Here is a 21,283-nt window from a genome sequence, read left to right as displayed (position 1 = left end):
GCCAAAAGACCTGAGGGAAACTCCAAAAACGTATAGAAGACTGTGCGGTGGTCAGATGAAACCAAAAGTGAACTTTTTGGCCACCAATGTAAATGCTATGTATGGTGCCAAAACCCCCCCCGCAGCTAATCACCCCAAGAACACCATCCCCACAGTGAAACATGGTGGTGGCAACATCATGCTATGGGGTGTTTTTTGGCAGCAGGGACAGGGAAAATGGTCCGAGTCGAGGGCAAGATGGATAGTGCAAAATACAGGGATGTTCTTGAGTAAAACCTGTTTGTCTATGATTTGAGACTGTGACCAGAAGTTCACCTTTTAACAAGACAATGACGTAAAGCATACTGCTAAAGCATCAGTCGAGTGGTTTAAGGTGAAATGTATAAATGTTTTGGAGTGGCCTTGTCAAAGCCCAGACCTTATTCCAATTGAGAATCTGTGGTCAGGCTTGAAGATTGCTATTCATCAGCGGAAACCATCCAACTTGAAGGAGCTGGAGCAGTTTTATCTTGAGCAATGGGCAAAAATGCCAGTGCAAACCTCATAGAGACTTATCCGAAGCGATTGGCAGCTATAATTGCCACAAGAGGAGGCACCACAAAATGCTGACTTCAGGAGGGGTGAATAGTTATGCGCACTGAAGGTTTGAGTTATTTTGCCCTTTTTGTTGTTTCCAGGGCTGTGGAGTCGGTAAGCCAAACCTGCGACTCCGACTCCTCAATTTCCCTTACACCGACTCCGACTCCGACTCCCACACATATTGCTTATATTTAAGTGAAAAATGTATTGTAGTACAATGTGAACCTCAGACATTTAATCATTTTTATGATCCAATAATCAAGATATTTAGATAGAACAGAATATATATTGGTGTACTACCCGGCTTTCATTCTTTTTGGTACAGATACGATATGGATAGACAGATATGGATAAATGGATAGATAGAGCAGATTTCTAATCTGCTTTTGCTATTGAAAACATTATCTATGAGCTCAAAAACCTTTCAGGTGATGCAGTTTTTTAAAAAGATGATCAGCTTTTGCAGCTGAAAAACGTATCCTCAAAAAACACAGGAAAAACGCTGTGTGTGAATGTAGCCTTAGATCAGGAATATAACAGCCATTTATAGGACATTTCATATATTTTCCAAACTCCTATGAAAAAATATTCAGCACATCCTGCATTGAATTACTGTACCCAATTTATTATATATTTTAGGAGTCGGAGTCGGTCCATTTTATACCGACTCCAACTCCGACTCCACCAAAATGAACTCCGACTCCGACTCCACAGCCCTGGTTGTTTCCATCACAATAAAAAGAAAAACAAATTTTCGCAGTTCTAGGCATTTTCTTTATGTGAACTGATGCACACCCTAAAAATAACACAGGGAAATTCCAGGTTGTGAGGTAGCAAAATGTGGAAAATGCCAAGTGGGGCTGAATACTTTTGCAAGTCACTGTGATAACAGCCAAGGCAGTTTGCTCTAGTGCTGGGAATATGAGGTGTAATTACCTCACCCGGCATTAATGTGTCAATTTATTTTCCATTGATTGCATTGATTACTTTTAATAAAATATGCAGCAGTAAGTCATTGCCTCATCTACGTTCAGAGCAGTAACAAGACCGGGGAATTGCAGTTAAATGAATATTTAACTCTTCCCTAGTTGTGTGGACTATTGATATCTTCCCACAGCTATTTGTCTCTTATTAACAAATTACAAGCTTTCCTGGGCTCATTCAGGCCTGACTATGTAGTAATCTGCAGCCACTCCAAACCTCTCTGGCTGCTCAGATTTTAGTCAACACATCAATTTTTCCGCTCACATCTTCCATTTGTATACATATTTTTTGTCGTTCTCTTGGCTTAATTGTCCAAATCCCAATTTGCCCATAAATTAAAAATCCATCATACTTTTTGTGTTGTGAATGGCAGCTAAAAAATTAATGAGAAAATAGTCTTCAATTCACATTTTCTGCTTCAGTAGATTTAAGAGGAGGTGGGAAGCAGAAATCTTTACATGCACATACATTAACTGTGCCAGAGTAATACGTAATATTATATGATATGGAATAATGATAATTCTGTGACCAGTGTAGATATGCAATGGTAATAAGTAATTTCATCACTTATCGGGGACCGCAGGATGAATGCAATATTCATTAGAAAAATATTCAGAGTTGAGAGTCCTCAGTGGTTGATACCTTTTAATGGCTAACTGAAAAGATGGTAATACATTGCAAGCTTTCCAGACTACTCAGGTCTCTTCATCAGGCTAGACTAATACAAAATCTGAAGTCACATATTTATGCACAATACAGCCTAGAAAAAATGCAATAGATAAGACAAGTGACGTGAAGCAGAACTATCAATATGGGAGAGGGAGAAACATAAATATAAACATTGGACCAGTTCATAGATAAGGAGTCCGGATGTTTTATGGTCCTCTGATTGGGGTCTAGTTCTGTGTTGTGATGCCCCCACAAGGTTTTAAAAGGAAATTCCTTAATTGATGTAAAAAGACATAAATCCATGCGACACATTCATTCCGGCACTAATGCAGTTGAAAGTACCTGGGATCTTGTAGTCCTGATGTGAGTTGGGGATCTTTATCTTGTCCGTGGTCATTATAAATGGACAGGATTTACATTTTTTCTGGTTGCAAGGACTACAAGATCCCAGGTACTTTCACCTGCATTACATCTAATGTGGTGTACTTAATTATTTGTACTAAATGTCCAACTGGGGGTCTGTATGTGGGGGAGACATGGCAAAAGCTTAGAACAAGGATGAATGCTCATCGTCGCACAATAAGAGAAAAAAGAATGGATCTACCTGTGGCAAAACATTTCTGTATCCCTGATCACAGCAACGTGGATATGAAATTACTGGTATTGAAAGGTAACTTCAATTCTCAGAGAGAGAGACGAGTTTGGGAGTATAAATCTATGACGACCTTTGACACTCTCAGTGCCGGAATGAATGTGTCGCATGGATTTATGTCTTTTTACATCAATTAAGGAATTTCCTTTTAAAACCTTGTGGGGGCATCACAACACAGAACTAGACCCCAATCAGAGGACCATAAAACATCCGGACTCCTTATCTATGAACTGGTACAATGTTTATATTTATGTTTCTCCCTCTCCCATATTGATAGTTCTGCTTCACGTCACTTGTCTTATCTATTGCATTTTTTCTACGCTGTATTGTGCATAAATATGTGACTTCAGATTTTGTATTAGTCTAGCCTGATGAAGAGACCTGAGTAGTCTGGAAAGCATGCAATGTGTTACCATCTTTTCAGTTAGCCATTAAAAGGTATCAACCACTGAGGACTCTCAATCCTGATTATTTTTCTATCTACTAGCTAGCACGGTACAAAGATATACATCTTTCCTGCAATATTCATTGGGACAGATGTCACTTCTGTTCACACTGCATCTGGTGTATGCAATAAACTTGTGCATCTGGTGTACGTTGTAGACTTGTGTATCTGGTGTACGCCATAGACTTGTGTATCTTGTGTACGCCATAGACTTGTGTATCTTGTGTACGCCATAGACTTTTGTGTATCTGGTGTACGCCATAGACTTGTGTATCTGGTGTACGCCATAGACTTGTGTATCTGGTGTGCGCCATAGACTTGTGTATCTGGTGTACACCATAGACTTGTGTATCTGGTGTACACCATAGACTTGTGTATCTGGTGTACGCCATAGACTTGTGTATCTGGTGTACTCCATAGACTTTTGTGTATCTGGTGTACGCCATAGACTTTTGTGTATCTGGTGTACTCCATAGACTTTTGTGTATCTGGTGTACGCCATAGACTTTTGTGTATCTGGTGTACGCCATAGACTTTTGTGTATCTGGTGTACGCCATAGACTTGTGTATCTGGGCACTAAAGTTTATCAACCTGCACAAGAGACTAGAAACACACCAATAATGCAACAATACCTGATTTTTATAAGCAGCTTTACTGCTAAGAGAGCAGGTTTTGATTGCAGAGAAAAATGTAGCAAAAATGCAATATGTGAACAGAGCCAAGATCCCTCAGTGTCAATGTCCGGTGACGAATGTCACTTTCTGGTTAGGATACTATCGTAATAGTCACAGTCACCTGGCTACCATTGGTCTAAACAGTCATAACCTGCTGAATAGGCGCCATAGATGTTAGCTGTGTTCTCCTGGACGCTGCCAGCAGTGGTGGGCAGAATATGTACCAGCAGTATGGTCAGCCTCTCCATACAAGTCCGGGACTAAGAAAAACTGTCGAGCATTTCGCTAATGATGGAGTGCACGTTTCCAGTGACTGTCACTATTGACGGCAGATGTGACAGATCTCCCTGTACTGGACTTGCAATTTTGGGTTCTACTGCATAAATCAATCCAAAGCTCCGGTATGTTTCCTTGGCTATGTCTCTCCTAGCATATGTAATTGATATTACGCTGTGCGGAAGTGGAGGGTTTCTTGTTTGTTTGCTTTTTTTCTCCAATTGTTCATCTTTTATATCTTAGTTACAGTTCTTCCTGACCAAACATTAAGGCTGAGTGCAGATGTACTTTTTTGCCCTGCGGATTTTTCCACGCAGAATTGAAGAAATCCGCAGGTCAAATGACCTGCATTTTTCCTGCGGATTTCTTCCTTTTTTCTTGCGGTTTTCTTTCGGTTTTTGTGCTGTTTTCCCCTGCTTATTTGGAGAATGGAGCAGGTGGAAAACCGCACAAAAGAAGTGGCATGCTGCATATTTTGAACCACAAGAAAACCGCGTGGAAAAATCTGCAGCGTCTGCACAGCGTTTTTTTTTTTCTATTGACTAACATGCTACTGTACATCACAATGCGGATATGCAACGTTTCTGCACGGTAAAATCCGCTGCGGACCCGCTGGATATCTGCATCGTGTGCTCATGGCCTAAAAAACTCCTTGTTGCCCTGATAAGTGACGGCAGAAAACACAATAAATTGAAATAAAGCCCATCTAAGGAGATTTAATGGGCCCATTGGGATTTCAGAGCACTAGGACCCTGTGGTGTTTGCCTGCTGCAGCTAAGAGAAGGTGCTGGGAGTGTCCAGGAGACTCTGTGCTGGGGGGTGGGGCCCAGTGTTGGCTGTCTAGAGCTCTTAGGAAAACTTCCAGAAGAAGAGAGACTGCTTTGAGAGATACTGTTTGTGGAGCAGCTTGTGAGAAGCAAAGAGATTGAACGCTGTAAGAGACTGTTTACTGCAACCCTTCATCTTGGGAGCCTGAGACCTTGCTGTGGAACGAAGACTGAGCGTTCCCAACAGCTGTGTGACTGTGGAGCTCTGTGGAGTCCTTGTGATGAGCCAAGAAGCAATATTGGACAGACATTTTATACAGAAACAGGCGTATTGCTTCTAGGATAATTTGTGAGGACTACAGGAGGAGAACGGCATCTTGACGCTGCTGAACTATAAGTCCCCAGCATTTGGGCTTGGCACTGGCCGACAAGATGAAGAACCTTGTGTTGCTGCAACTGATTGGTGTCGAAGATTTGGGACTGGCTGCATCCTTTGCAAACTATATGCCTGAGAGGAGACTCACCTCAGGTTAAAGGTACCATAGTCATAGATACCTATGTATCCCTAGTTGAAGCGCTTAAGGACCTTTGTATTTATATGTATTGTTATTGTAGGTTTGTAGGTTATACTCGGTGTGCCAATCCAGGGGGCCCCTTGAAATCACTACATTCGATTTACACCTGTTCTGTGAGTACCTAAATTGACTTTTCTGTTAGGTAAATTTATTTCAAATCCCTGTGTAATACACTCTTCAGGGAACCTTGGATTGGCATAGTGATTTCAGCTCCTTCTGACTGAGTGTAATGTATAAGGGTATTTCAATCTGTTTCTTCCATATACTAAGTTCTACTTTATTTGCTGTTTGATTAAAGACTCTCTTGGTATTTCTGCCTCAGTGTCGTTTTGTGACCCACTGGATCTTATTCGGAACTCTGGTCATTACACTGTCATTCCAAAATCAGACGGAGATGGGACCCATAATAATCCATTTCCACTTTTAGAACTGATGCAACAGGTCTCTTATTTCTAAAATACCGTATATACTCGAGTGTAAAGGTACTGTCACACTAAGCGATATCGCTAGCAATATCGCTATAACTTGTGACGTTATAGCGATATTGCTAGCGATATCGCTGTGTCTGATACTTACCTACGACTGGCTCCCCCGCTGCTTATCGCTGATCGCGTGAGAACGTCCAGGACTGTTTCTCGTCGTCAGCTTCCTGCTGGGCTTCCTGTGGAGAGACGAGCGTGGAGCCAGGCGGGAGGACGCAGGATCTCCTAGTGTGACAGGTAAGTAGCGACCCCCGACTGCTGCAATGTCGCTGTTGAGATCTGCCTGTGTGGCAGCTCACTAGCGACCATTTAGCAATGTACCAGCGATCCTGACCATGTCATATCGCTGGTACATCGCTAAGTGTGACAGTACCTTAAGCCGAAGCCCCTAATCTTGCCACGGAAAATTGGCTAAGCTTACTGACTCGAGTATAAGCCGGGTATGCATTGTCCCCTCATCCCTGTCCTGCTCTGTGTGGCTCTCCCCCCTCCCAGTATGCATGGCTCAGCTCCCCTGTCCCATCCTTCTATGTATGGCTTAGCTCCCTGTCCTCCCCCATCCTCCATGCTCTTCAGTGCCCCCCCGTCCTGCTGTGAGCTCCCCCCGTCCTGCTGTGTGCTCCCCCCGTCCTGCTGTCCTCTCCCCCGTCCTTCTGTGTGCTCCCCCCGTCCTGCTGTGCGCTCCCCCCGTCCTGCTGTGCGCTCCCCCCGTCCTGCTGTGCGCTCCCCCCGTCCTGCTGTGCGCTCCCCCCGTCCTGCTGTGCGCTCCCCCCGTCCTGCTGTGCGCTCCCCCCGTCCTGCTGTGCGCTCCCCCCGTCCTGCTGTGCGCTCCCCCCGTCCTGCTGTGCGCTCCCCCCGTCCTGCTGTGCGCTCCCCCCGTCCTGCTGTGCGCTCCCCCCGTCCTGCTGTGCGCTCCCCCGTCCTGCTGTGCGCTCCCCCGTCCTGCTGTGCGCTCCCCCGTCCTGCTCTGTGTTCCCCTGTCATCCTCAGTACTCTCCCATCCTGCTCTGTGCTCCTCTATCCTGCTCTGTGCTCCTCTGTCCTGCTCCATGCTTCCCCTCCCTGCTCTGTGCTTCTCCATGCTTCCCCGCCCTGCTCTGTGCTTCTCCGTCCTGCTCTGTGCTCCTCCGTCCTGCTCTGTGCTCCTCCGTCCTGCTCTGTGCTCCTCCATCCTGCTCTGTGCTCCTCCATCTTGCTCCGTGCTTCCCCCGTCATCCTCCGTCATACTCACCCTCCTGTGCAATCGCTGAACGTCCCCTGCATCCTCCGTTGTTCCAGCTTCCTCCAGCAGCTCTCCTGTGCTGAGCGGTCATGTGGTACCGCTCATTAAGGTCATGAATATGAACGCCACGCCTACGGGAGTTGCGTTGCGTCCATATTCATGACCTTAATTAGCGGTACCATGTGACCGCTCAACACGGGAAGAAGCTGCCAGCCCTGGGAGAGGATGCAGGGGACGTTCATCAATGGCACAGGAGGGTGAGTATGACGTCCTAGCCACCAGCTCCTGCCGCCGATCCCTCTCCCCTGCAGGTTTCTGCAAAATGACTCGTGTCACAAAGAATGTGCTGAAAATCTCTGCTTATACACGAGTATATACGGTAACTCACAAATGTAGTGTCTGTACATGGAAATTGTATAATGTCGTCTGGTTAAAAAAATGGAGTACCATAATTGTGAAATACTTAGCATTTTTCCTTGTGGAGCTTGTGGATGCCGGGGACCGGCGCATGCGCCGACAATAAACAGCGCTACGAGAATGGGCCAGCTGATGGTCACATGACTATCTACCATGTGGATATAAGGTCCTGTGTACTGACTAACCACACTTCCCCTCGATAAAGCTACATGAGAGTAGCGATATGCGCGTCGGGGTGTCCCGGGTAAACGCCGCTGTGCCATTCATGTGAGTATCTACTCGTCCTCCTTTCTTCCCTCCTTCATGAAGGGTTTGCCATTGGTTCCTCTGTGATCATGGATATGACATATAGTATAAAGCAGGGTTATATGGCTGTTTGAGTTCCAGTTTACTGTTATGGGGCTCTTCATTGGAAATGAATGAGGTTTAACCCTTCTTGGTATCAGGGCTGTGGAGTCGGTAAGCCAAACCTGCGACTCTGACTCCTCAATTTCCCTTACACCGACTCCAACTCCGACTCCACGACTCCGACTCCGACTCCCACACATATTGCTTATATTTAAGTGAAAAATTTATTGTAGTACAATGTGAACCTCAGACATTTAATCATTTTTATGATCCAATAATCAAGATATTTAGATAGAACAGAATATATATTGGTGTACTACCCGGTTTTCATTCTTTTTGGTACAGATACGATATGGATAGACAGATATGGATAAATGGATAGATTAGATAGAGCAGATTTCTAATCTGCTTTTGCTATTGAAAACATTATCTATGAGCTCAAAAACCTTTCAGGTGATGCAGTTTTTTAAAAAGATGATCAGCTTTTGCAGCTGAAAAACGTATCCTCAATAAACACTGGAAAAACGCTGTGTGTGAATGTAGCCTTAGATCAGGAATATAACAGCCATTTATAGGACATTTCATAACTTTCCCAAACTCCTATGAAAAAATATTCAGCACATCCTGCATTGAATTACTGTACCCAATTTATTATATATTTTCGGAGTCGGTCCATTTTATACCGACTCCAACTCCGACTCCACCAAAATGAGCACCGACTCCACGACTCCGACTCCACAGCCCTGCTTGGTATGGGAGGTTTACTATTTAGGGGAGGCTTTTTGGCTTTACTTTGCAGCTTGGCGCTCTATATTCCGGATCTTTTGGTGTCGATTTCTATACATTTTCTATTTTTGTAATGCCGTTTTATCTTTGTACACAGTAATAAAAATTGTTGATGTTTTTATCTTAAACTCCTGTTGTTCTCTTGTTTTTCCTGATCCTTTAGTGGAGTGGCTAATTGGACTTATTGGGTGTGTGCACACCCGGTGCAGCTTATGATGAGTCTGGTTTTTGATATGCTAATGGAGTTCTTCTGTATTCAGAAATTAATTTTACGTTATATGTAGGGCCAGAAAACTGCTCGGAATCTATTTAGCTTTCATTAGAGAATGTTCTTTCCCTCATCCAGCTATAGATTTTTTTTGCTGTGTTGTTGAAGTACTTTCCTTGTATCCAACTCTCAACATGCTATTTATACCCGTTCATGGACCCAGGAATAAATTACCACAGGCTAGAGAAATTTTAATCTTCTGTATTTCCATTTTTGAAATCAATTTATTACACTCATATTTCTGCATGAATATAAATATTGTTGACATTGGTCCAGCAAAGAGAGATTAAAGTCTTTAAAAAATGTTAAAATCATAAAATACCTGAAGGCTTTTATGTCTATGCTGAGATATTAAAGTTTCAGATGTTTCACCCTTGAAGATACATTGATTTGGGGCTGTCATTAGGACGGCTATTAAGCAAACATGGACATTGGATGCTTTTAAGGAAAGCTCTCCTGTAGCGAATACATTGCAGATTTTCATGGGGCAGAAATTCTGCAGCGCATTAGAGCAGCAGCATTGGGTATGAGATCGTATCATGTGCGTGCCGCTATAAATGTGCAGTGGAAAGTGTCCTGCTGCGCAATTTTCGCTTGCAGTGGGTGAAATTTGCCGTAGATCCACAGCACTAATGTATGAAACCTGATCAGAAACATATTTTTAGGGAGTTGATCCTTCTGTAAGGATTGTTAAGGGATCCACTGCCACGCTGCCTGGAGGAGTTAAGACCCCACAATTAATATACAGGTAAATGCTGCATTTCATGGGAAACTGTATTCTGTCAACCTGTCCCTCACTATTGATGTAAGGAAGGGTTTTGAGGGGCACAACCATGAAATTCTGTGCCTTTTTGATTAATGCCCTTAGTTGGAGTCTGTTTATATTGCAAACATGTGTTTTATATAAACGCCATTTCCAAATATTTTGTGCAGCTCTGTAAACCCCTTTTTGCATATTCTGTTGGTGTGTTCCCGTCCGATAATTTTAACACCCCTCCTCTTTGGAGCTCCCATAAAGATGCATATAGAGAGCTGCACATGCTTGACCCCCTCTCCTTTCTGACAGCACAGGCCATGCCCTTGTTCGGGAAATAAGCACATCATATTCCAATGGATGAACGTTAGTCACGCATATTTGAATATAGTGTAGATATGCCTTGTTGGAACAGCTCCTTACACATACAGTTTCCAAGGTACAGTATAAATAGCCAATTGTTGTTCATCATTCACACTCACCATTGGAATAGTTTTTCTTTGTGATCAGAGACACAGTACCAAATAATTTTTTTAAAAAAGTGTTCGGTTCTGCAAGCTGCATAAAAGTGGGACTAGACAAAGGATTTGATCTAACATACGGTATGTGTTTGTGGCAAACACTGAATGTTCAGGCCCCGCATTCAAATGTACTGTTCTGCTATCCGAACCAAACTTTTTTTTTTTTTAACTGTTCGGCCGGACCGTCAGAAAGATTCGGGATTCGCCCGTCACTAGCTGTCTTAGATTCCTGCACAACCTCTGTGGCCCTGACTGCTAAGACTAGTAGAGTTGAGCAAATTTTTCAAAATTCGGTTCTGATTATGATTGGCGGAGAATATTGTATTTGCAATACTCGCCGAGCATCATTGGAGTCAATGGGAGTAGAAATGACCAAATATGTTCGGAATCGATCGTCAAACATAGATTTGGCACCAATAGAGTACCAATGTGGCATTTTCAAATTCGGTGACCGATTCCGAACACATTCGCTCAACTCTACTAGTAATGGTGTTGTTGCTTGACTATCGGTCTAGTCCGTTACAGCATCTGCTGATCTTCTGGACAGGTCAGGTTCTTATATCAAATCAGATTCATAGTTCCTCTAGAATAAAAAGCCACTTTTAACCAATTATTTTTCACAAACCTCTATTAATTCACAACTAACCTGTCTGGCCTTAATAATAATCCCGGTGTGCACAAAGCAGTGTTTACCACCTCTTCTCTAATAGGCCTTAGGAGCCTAAGTCTGTATTGACACGCGTTCTTTGGCATAATCTGACTTTCTGAAAGGTTCAGACCATCATCTCATATTACCCACCACCCACTTGTACACCCCTGCTCCATAAGCCTCACATCTTACAAAGCATTCATTGGGGAAATGTAAAAAAAAATCATTAATGAATAATTCCATTGGAAAACTTTTTCTTTTTCTCCACTGGAGTCTTCTTTTTAATGAAACGTTTCTGCTCTAATTGAAGTGGACAAGAATTAATGAGTATAAAATTCTGGAATCTGCGGTGCAGTTTAATCAGATTTGGCGTGAAGGGTTACAGCAAAGGTTTTTTTTTATTCTTTTAATGAAGGTATGTGAGAAGCAAAGTTTTAAACCCCTTGATATGTTCCTTTTCCAGAGGACTTCCTTTTGTCATAATTTGCAATAATAAAGTTGAAATAAAATGTTTTAGAATACAGGTTTATCATGAGAGCACATATATATCTTTTCATACCCGTATTATCTCTGTGGGATGACATGCTTGGTGGCCCATTGCTGACATCTTCCTCATTAACAGCCCCACAATAGCTATGGTCCATCACAAGCTTGCAAAATATAAAAGGTAGAATTTTCGCAGAGTATAAAACCCATCCACTTCATTATAATTTGAACTTTTGCGCTTTACAGATTTGTTCATTTTTATCAGGCTGTTGAAAAAAAGCTTTTATCTATGTTACTGCAGCTACAAGGCACATTGCTTTTCTCTGAGTTCTGTTGGAAGTTGTCACTTAACAAAAAGTATGGTCACCTCTGTCAGAACCCCTCAATATATATTATGAAAGCTTTGTGAAAGAACTTGCCCGCTTTTCAATCAACTGTGGTTCTGTATAAATCATCTTTTTTTTTCTGCTCTAAAGTACCCTTTGAGTTCTACATGCACGCTACATATTTTGTCTTTTCCACCTCTAAATTGGAAAGTTCAGCAATTTTGGAATCATATTTTTAAGTAACTCTCATGGTTTAAGACAAACAAATGAATCGTTTTCTTACTCAAAAACCTGTAGTTGGTTTTGGTTATAATGAAATGACACCTTATTAAGCTGCGTTTATAAAATTCTACGTTTTTATTTTTTTTTCAATGTTATCAAATGATTTTCTGTATCAAACCTGTTCAATATCTTTAAGATGGATGTGTTTCCTTTGCCTTACAGATAAAAGACACCAAATCGGTAGATCAGTCAACGACCCTTCTTCACTTTCTGGCTGAAATATGTGAAAATAAGTTCCCTGAAGTCCATACGTTTTTGGAGGACATACAGACTGTAGACCAAGCGAGTAGAGGTGCGTATTGTTATGATCCCGTCTGGTCTTGCTTTCAGTATGATGTTAGAAGGTCATTGTCTGAGGTTTCAGTTTACTCTTAGTAAATGGACAGTTCCAGATTAAGAGACTGCATAAGTGGTATTTCCCTTAGACTAAAGGCCACCATGCTCAATCTGCCAATATCTACTGGTTTTGACAATGGACCAATGTTTGAGGACACTGGTTCAGAGATGTCAACTGCACATATCTGATTTTGGACTTCCAATTGCATTGTTCTCTAGGAGATTAGCCATTGGCCAATGTGTCTTTCAGCAGCTTTTGAGAACATAGTAGTGTTGGACGAAGCGAGTACGTCTGTATAAGGGGGAGTGGACTGATAGGGCTGTTAGCGGAATGATCAGCCGAAGCATCATTTGGCCACCAGCCATCTGTGTATTGCCAGACTAACTCTAAACCACACTTTGGTCGTCGTTTATAACTCTGTTCTAAAAAAGTAGATTCAGGCATGTCCCCTACAGAACCATTGACTTAAAGGGGATGTCCCCTAGAACAACACCTTCTCACTCTGAATGTTGACCCCTGTTAAAATAAAGACACAAAAACTCCCCCACCTTGCTGGCGCCATTCCAGTCAGGTCGGCACTCGTGTTCCCAAAGCTCACGTGAGGTTGCATCACGTGAGCTCTGCAATCAATTATCACTGGCAACACCCTGATTTCGGACCTATAAGTAATCAAGAAGAAGTGAGTGGCCAGCCGCAGCTCTCACTTCCTGTTGGTTACTCATATGTACAAAGTTGCGACACTGATGCCAGTGCTCATTGGGTGCAGGGATCATGTGACATAACCTCACGTGAGTGCCGACACCGCTGCAACGACGCTGTCACAGGAGGGGAGTGTAGGTGTCTTTATTTTAATGGGGGGCAAACATTCAGAGTGAGAAGGGAGTTGTCCTAGTAGTGGACAACTCTTTTAAGTGAGGCTTACGTAAAGAGTCGAAAACCTGAAACTTTGCTCCCTATTTAACCTCCTTTCCTATTGTGTTTATCTTTTTAACCAGACCTTTAGAGGAGTTTGTTGCAACCTTTCTGACCTTGAGAGCCACATTCACCTTTGAAAGATGGTTGTGAGCCACATCCAGCTCCCGTCCACCATCACAATAGCAACACAAGAGCTCCCCTTACTGGTGTAATGACAGCCAAAACTTTTCTAGAGAAATCACACTGACGCAGTCTACTAAGATCCAGAGGTTCCCATAACACCTTCATTCAGTATTCTCGCACCAAGCACTCCCACCACACTGTCAGATCCAGCTTCAAGCACCTCCTCTGACCACATCATCACCACCGGGGGTAGCTGAGACCCCAGAGAACATGATTCGGGTTGGTTGTTACAGACCGCAAAAAAAGTCAGATTTTCCATTTAATTTCTCTCTCCTCTGATGGGATTGCATATTTTGCGTACCTTGAGGGGTGCTCTTTTTGGATTGGTGTCACTTTTGTTACATTGACCCCCCAAACTCCGTTCAAATGTGAGGAGGTCCCAAAAAAAAAAGTTTTGTAAATTTTGTTGGAAAAATAAGAAATCGCTGGTTAACTTTTAACCCTTATAACTTCCTAACAAAAAAGAATTTGTTTCCAAAATTGTGCTGATGTAAAGTAGACATGTGGGAAAGGTTATTAACTATTTTGTGTGTCACCATTCTCTAATTTAAGTGTACAAAAATTAAAAGTTTGAAAATTGTAAAATTTTCAAAATTTTAGCCAAATTTCCATTTTTTTCTTAAATAAACGCAAGTTATATCGAATAAATTTTATCACTAACTTGAAGTACAATATGTCACCAAAAAACAATCTCTGAATCAGTGGGATCCATTGAAGCATTCCAGAGTTATAACCTCATAAAGTGACAGTGGTCAGCATTGTAAAAATTGGCTTGTCATTAAGTAGCAAATTGGCTCTGTCATTAAATCGTTAAATTATCTTCTAACACCCATGGCCAGCATATGCACATTCAGATCTGCTGTTTTATGCAAGACACTCACAAATGTTACTATCTGGAGAACTGCTCTTCATACTTGCTTGCTAGACCTGGTGCTAATGCACCAAGCTGCCAGGCAGCCGCGAAACCCCGGTTGGGGACCACCGCCCTATAGCATCAAAGACTAAGGCTAGGTTCACATTTGCGGTCCACTGTGTTTGATGCGTTACATATTTGTATGTAACCCCTTCTTACTGTATGTACAGCACCATGGAATCAATGGTGCTATATAAATAATAATACATCTGCATACGTCCTGCGTATCTACAGTATCTTTAACATGGGGTACGCAGGGACATGCATTTGTATGGTTGCGTATGGTTGCGTCTTTTCGCGGTATGCGGCGGGGCGCACCGAACACATTTTGTTGCATTTTTGCGGCGTCAAATATCCGCATGCGGATGACGTGCGTAAAAAAACCCCTCATTACTTGCTATGCAAATGCAAGCGTACGCAATGACATGCGTACGTTTTGCGTACTCAAGAATTTACACAAGACATTCCCATTGGGCGTGGCTTGTGCAAATTCAAAAATTCGCCAGGAAAATAGCACTTGCCTATCGTCTGCAAACGCATGCATGCGTGTTTGCATGCGTTAGCGACTGCGGACTCGACCACAAATGTGAACCTAGCCTAAGAGCTTGTTTACATGGACCGACTGGCAGCTCGATACGGACAATCGGTAAACTTCTTTTAGCACCTCAAATTTGATTTCAAGGAGCGCGCCAGTGTTGTGTGTTTTTATTATTTTTGCTTTATAAATAATTATATAATTTTAAATGCTTGTTTAGACAGATCAAAGTTACCCATGCGTGCTGAGCGATCTATACTAGCTGTTCTGCAGCCGGGAACGATGATTTTTTTTTCTTGCTGCACAAAAGAGCATTTCACCCAATGAATAAGAAGCCGGTTTACAAGATAAAGTGTACAAGATAACTGTGAAACAAGCATTATTTATTAAAATTAAATAATAAGAATAATTATATACTGAGCATACAAAAGCGTTTTCAGTGGGCATGATAAATTAAAGATATATGGTTATGTGCTACAAAAAAGCTTCCAGTGATGCAAATAGAGGACTAGTTAACGGGATTTGGATCTCAGTCAAGTTTATAGTGATTTTTCTGACACCCATAGCAGATGAACCAGTAACAGAAAATCACTCTCCTGCCTGAAGCTTAAAGTCCACATGGATCGCTAATATCCAGAACACTGATAAGACCGGTCTTCAGAGCATCCCCAAAACTGGCACAGCTGCCAACATTATCTACACATGCCCACAGAACAGGTCGCGTATTCCCACAGCAAGACGATTGCCAAGAATGATAAACCTGGTCATGGTGCTGAGCAGGAGGGGTCAGTCTCTAGCACATCTGAGAGCCAGATCCGTGCAGCCATTGCTTTCCACATATTATGGATGGATGTCGCATACGTACCACATGTCGCACACATCCCTGCTCATGTGAACTCATGAGAAACATTGAATTTTACCTCCAAATTATTGTGCAGACACAAGCATGTCAAGATCTGAACAGCAGAAAATAGATTCCTCTCTGTAGATGGAGACATTGCATTTCTAATATGAACTGACTGACCATAGAGGAGGAAATTGATGAAGTATTAGGATTGTCATATTGCTGCGGGGACTCCTCCAGGCAAATGGCAATTGGTAAAATATACAGCTATAGCTCATCATTTGTTTTCTGGATGGAAGGGTTTGGGGCAAAGCTTTAGACAATACAAAGCCAGATCTATTTCACCGTTCTTGTACTGTAACATGGGATGAATATTTTATGAATACTTTCAAAGATCCTTTTTCGTATCATTCAGTGGGTAGACTCCTTTCAAGTGGCCGGTTTCCAAATGTTTTTCACAGATTTTGTAAAATTATTTTGTGCACAAATTTTTTTAAAAAATAATTATTAACTTCTTCTAATGGACTAGAGAGTTTGATTTATAAAATTTTGCTATGAAATACTTTATTACTCATTCCTAATATGGATCATTCACCCTGGAAAACTGCACATTGGGATTTGGAACTGGCAAAGCAATCTAATAAAGAAGCACTTCCATCAAAGCGTCTATCCTCTTAGTATATTGCAGTCATCATATTATATAGCACTGTGCACTTAAAATTTCTCATTTTACCTTTCTACCCTGTTAATTCTCTTCTCCATTAGGTCTGTGACATCACATGATTACAAACTGATTAGCTGACCCCTTCTAAGCTAAACATGAGGTACATTTTCCCTACTTGAGTCATGAGTCACTTCAAAGCTCCCTGGCAGGGGGGACAAGTGAGAAGCTGGGTCAGTAGCTGAAGAGGAGGATGACTCATGCAGGGAAAAGAGACTTCCTGTTTCTACATAGAGCAGAGAAAAGAGAAGAATGAACTGGGTAAAAAGGCAAAATGAGCAATTGTAAGTACACAATGCTGTATAATGTGATTGCAATATAGTAAGAGGATGAATACTTTGATTGGAGTGCTTCTTTAATGTTAAGTTTTTAAATCAACCCTTTCTTTAGCCTTTCTGTATAATGTATGCATTAAAAATAGTTACCCATTGCTGCCGTCTGTAGTTTCCAGTGCCGTTCAGGTCGAGTTCTGCAGCATGAGCTGGCTAATCAGTACTGTGGTATAGGGTAGGACCCCAGAGTAGCCTTGGAAACAGTAGAAGACATTAAGTATTTTATTGCTGACATTGTGCATATTACTGATGACTAAAGGAGGACTTAAAGAGAAATTTTTCAGAGTGATCCTTTAACCCCTTCACAACCTTTGACGTACATTTACATTGTGAAGGGGGGTGAGGTTATACAGGGCTCATGACTATGTAGGACTACATGGCAGCAGGTTTACTAGTTCTCTAGTGGTAATAGTGGTAATCTCCTACTTATAAAACATTAATTTTATCAAAACTACAGAAAGAAGCTCTGCAACTGACACATCGCTGAAATCAGGGTCTCTGTCACTATAATATACTTCTCTCAAGTCTGACGAAAAAGAGTAGTGCTTTTTTTCATTTTTTTTTTTCTTCCAAATTACAGTATGACTCCTGCTTTTTGTCTGTTTCTAGTAGCTCCAGCCAAGCCAATAGGTCCAGTGTCTGTGGGAAAAAAAATATCCTATTTTTTCATTCAGAGGTTTTAAGTCTTTGGGTAAGTTGGCCAGCCATGTTTCTCCTCACTTGTAAAAGGAGTCCAAAGCATGGAAACCACAGAGGCAATTAATGTGAAAGTGGAGGAGGGATCCCACACAGTGTTACCACACATTCATCTTAGGCCTGTTTTACACGTCCTGATATTTCCGGTACTGGAGAAATCGGTACCAACGATATCGGTGTCTGTGTGTCCTTGTGTGTAATACTTGCAACTGTGTGCCGCATCAGTACCATATGTACCGGCGCCAGGGAAGCAGCGGTACAGTAAGCGCTGTTCCTCGGCACCAGTTGCTGAAGACTGCTTGCATCATTCTCCCCTGAACTGCCGGCAATCAACACGAGCAGGGGAGAATGATGAGAGTTGTATTCAACTGGTATCATTGATAGCAGGCGGCGGCAAATGGGACTATTACTCCCAATAATAATAATAATAATAATAATAATCTTTATATAGCGCCAACATATTCCGCAGCGCTTTACAGTTGAACAGTTTCAAACACAACAGTCATAAGTAACAACGTTAACAATACAATAATTAAAGCGAAATAAGACGGCCCTGCTCGTGGAGCTTACAATCTATAATGAGGTGGGGGGGATACAAAGCACAGGTTTGTATTTACAATGATGTATTTACAATGACGGTCCAGCCATCTTCAGGGGGTGGGGGTTAGATGGAGATAGTGAATGGGCTACACACACACAAACATGACTTTGATTACTGAATGTGATAGGCCGCTCTGAACAAATGTGTTTTGAGCGAGCGCCTAAAACTATGCAAATTGTGGATGGTCCTAATATTTTGGGGTAGAGCATTCCAGAGGATTGGCGCAGCACGGGAGAAGTCTTGGAGTCGGGAGTGGGAGGTACGGATTAGGGCAGAGGTTAGTCGAAAGTCATTTGCAGAGCGCAGCGGTCGGTTAGGCCGATAGACAGAAATGAGGGAGGAGATGTAAGGGGGTGCCGCACTGTGGAGAGCTTTGTGGGAGAGAACAAGTACTTTGAATTGTACCCTGTAATGAATTGGCAGCCAGTGTAACGACTGGCGAAGAGCGGACGCGTCTGAGAAACGATTAGCCAGATGGACAACCCTGGCTGCTGCATTAAGGATAGACTGGAGAGGGGAGAGTCGAGTGAGAGGGAGGCCAATTAATAGAGCATTACAGTAGTCTAGGCGGGAGTGGATCAGGGCGACAGTGAGAGTTTTTGTTGTTTCCATGGTGAGAAAAGGGCGGATTCTAGAGATGTTCTTTAGGTGTAAGCGGCATGAGCGGGCAAGAGATTGTATATGGGAGGTGAAGGAGAGATCGGAGTCGAACATAACACCCAGACAGCGCACCTGCTGTCGGGGTGTTATTATGGTGCCACCCACAGAGAGGGAAATGTCAGATTTAGGGAGGTTAGTAGATGGTGGGAGCAGAAGTTGTTCAGTTTTGGAGAGGTTGAGTTTCAGATAGAGAGCAGACATGATGTTGGAGACTGCAGACAGACAGTCAGTGGCGTTCTGTAGTACAGCGGAGGTAAGGTCAGGGGATGATGTGTACAGTTGTGTGTCATCAGCATAAAGATGGTACTGAAAGCCAAATCTGCTGATGGTCTGTCCAATTGGGGCTGTATAGAGAGAGAAGAGAAGGGGGCCAAGGACTGAGCCCTGAGGTACCCCAACAGTGAGAGGAAGAGGAGATGAAGTGGAGCCAGAAAACAGAACACTGAAGGAGCGGTCGGAAAGATAGGAGGAGAACCAGGAAAGAGCAGTGTCCTTAATGCCTAGTGACTGGAGCCTAGAGAGTAGGAGAGGATGGTCAACAGTGTCGAAAGCTGCAGAAAGGTCGAGAAGAATGAGCAGAGAATGGTCACCATTACGTTTTGCTGTCAGAAGGTCATTGGTCACTTTGATGAGTGCAGTTTCTGTCGAATGTAGGGGGCGGAAACCGGACTGTGAAGGGTCTAGGAGGGAGTGAGTGGGTGGAGAGGTAACGGGTAAGGCGTGAGTATATCAGGCGCTCCAAGAGTTTAGAGATGAAGGGGAGATTGGAGACTGGTCTGTAGTTGTTTGTGCAGGATGGGTCAAGGGTGGGTTTCTTTAGTAATGGAGTAATGATAGAGTGTTTGAAGGAGGAGGGGAAAATGCCAGAGGAGAGGGAGAGATTAAAGATTGTAGTTAGGTGAGTTGTGACGACTGGGGAGAGAGACTGGAGGAGATGTGAGGGAATGGGGTCGGTTGTGCATGTAGTTGGACGAGAAGAGGAGAGGAGCCTGGAGACTTCTTCTTCTGTGATGGGAGCAAATGTGGAGAGTGAGCCAGGGGAAATGCAGGGAGGGATGGGAGTCACTGAACTTGGTGATTGGGAGCGGGTTTCCTGACGGATATTGTCTATTTTCTCTATAAAGTGGGAGGCCAGGTCATCAGCGCAAATGTCTGTGATAGGGGCTTGTGCTTTTGGCCTGAGGAGGGAGTGAAAGGTGTCAAAAAGTTTCTTGGGGTTGTTGGATAGTGAGGAGATCAGGGTGGTGAAGTAGGTCTGTTTGGCGAGGTGAAGGGCAGAGTTATATGTCCTTAACATAAATTTGAAGTGTATGAAGTCTTCTGGTGTGTGTGTTTTCCTCCATAAGCGTTCAGCACACCTAGAGCATCGCTGGAGAAATCGGGTTTGCGATGTGAGCCAGGGCTGTTTCACTCTGTGTTTGGAGGTTCTGAGGGTGAGGGGAGCTACTTGGTCAAGGGTGCTTCTAAGAGTGTCATTGAAGTGATGTACAGCCAGATCAGGACAGGACAAAGAAGAGATTGGGGACAATGATGAGTGTAGGGAGTCTGAAAGTGTATGAGGGTTAATGGCTTGTAGATTTCTGACTGAATGGTAGGTAGGAGGGTGCTGGGGTGAGCGAGGATTTGTGAGTGTAAAGGAGAGAATGTTGTGGTCAGAGAGGGGAAGCGGTGAGTTATCTAGGTAGGAGATTGAGCAGAGCCGGGCGAAAACCAGGTCCAGGGTGTTACCGTCTTTGTGTGTTTCAGAGGTTGAGAGCTGAGAGAAGCCTAGAGAAGTGGTTAGTGATAGAAGCTGGGATGCAGATGTGGAAGTGGGGCTGTTAATGGGGATGTTGAAGTCTCCCAGGATAAGGGTTGGTAGTTCTGAGGACATGAAGTGCGGCAGCCAGGCAGAGAAATGGTCCAGGAAGTGGGTGGGTGAGCCTGGGGGCCGGTATATGACCGCTACTCTGAGGGAGAGGGGACGAAAGAGCCTGATGGTGTGGACTTCAAAAGAAGGGAATGAGAGTGATGGAACTGAGGGGATGACCTGGAAAGTGCATTGTGGGGACAGGAGTATGCCGACTCCACCACCAGGTCTATTTGTCGGTCTCGGGGAATGGGAGAATTGTAAGCCACCATGGGAAATGGCAGCAGGAGAGACAGTGTCAGAATCCTGAATCCAGGTTTCCGTGAGGGCCAACAAATTCAGAGAGTTTTTCAGAAAGTAATTGTGTAGGAAAGGAAGCTTGTTGCATACAGACCGTGGATTCCAAAGGGCACAATTGAAAGAAGGAGATGAAGGAGTCCCATCAGCCTATACCTGCTGTCGCTAATAACAGTGAGAGCAGGTGGTGGCTAATGTGAGTATTCATCACCCGCCTGCATTATGAATGAATAAATG

At 43.2% G+C, this 21,283-nt stretch overlaps 1 protein-coding gene across 1 annotated transcript in view; it reads left to right on the top strand.

Annotated features, from left to right (window-relative positions):
- The window catches only part of DIAPH3 (diaphanous related formin 3), an 811,800-nt gene that overhangs the window by 439,174 nt on the left and 351,343 nt on the right, over positions 1–21,283 (top strand). The window contains exon 22 of the mRNA XM_073580354.1: positions 12,326–12,455. Within this exon, the coding sequence (XP_073436455.1) occupies positions 12,326–12,455 (130 nt within the window). The remainder of the gene's footprint in view (positions 1–12,325; positions 12,456–21,283) is intronic.

The sequence above is a fragment of the Dendrobates tinctorius genome, unplaced genomic scaffold (assembly GCF_039654945.1).
Source record: "Dendrobates tinctorius isolate UK_male_01 unplaced genomic scaffold, ASM3965494v1 ptg000064l, whole genome shotgun sequence".
Classification (NCBI taxonomy): Eukaryota; Metazoa; Chordata; class Amphibia; order Anura; family Dendrobatidae; genus Dendrobates; species Dendrobates tinctorius.
Note: the sequence above shows the minus strand (reverse complement) of the source record. Positions and strands in the feature narration are given on the sequence as shown.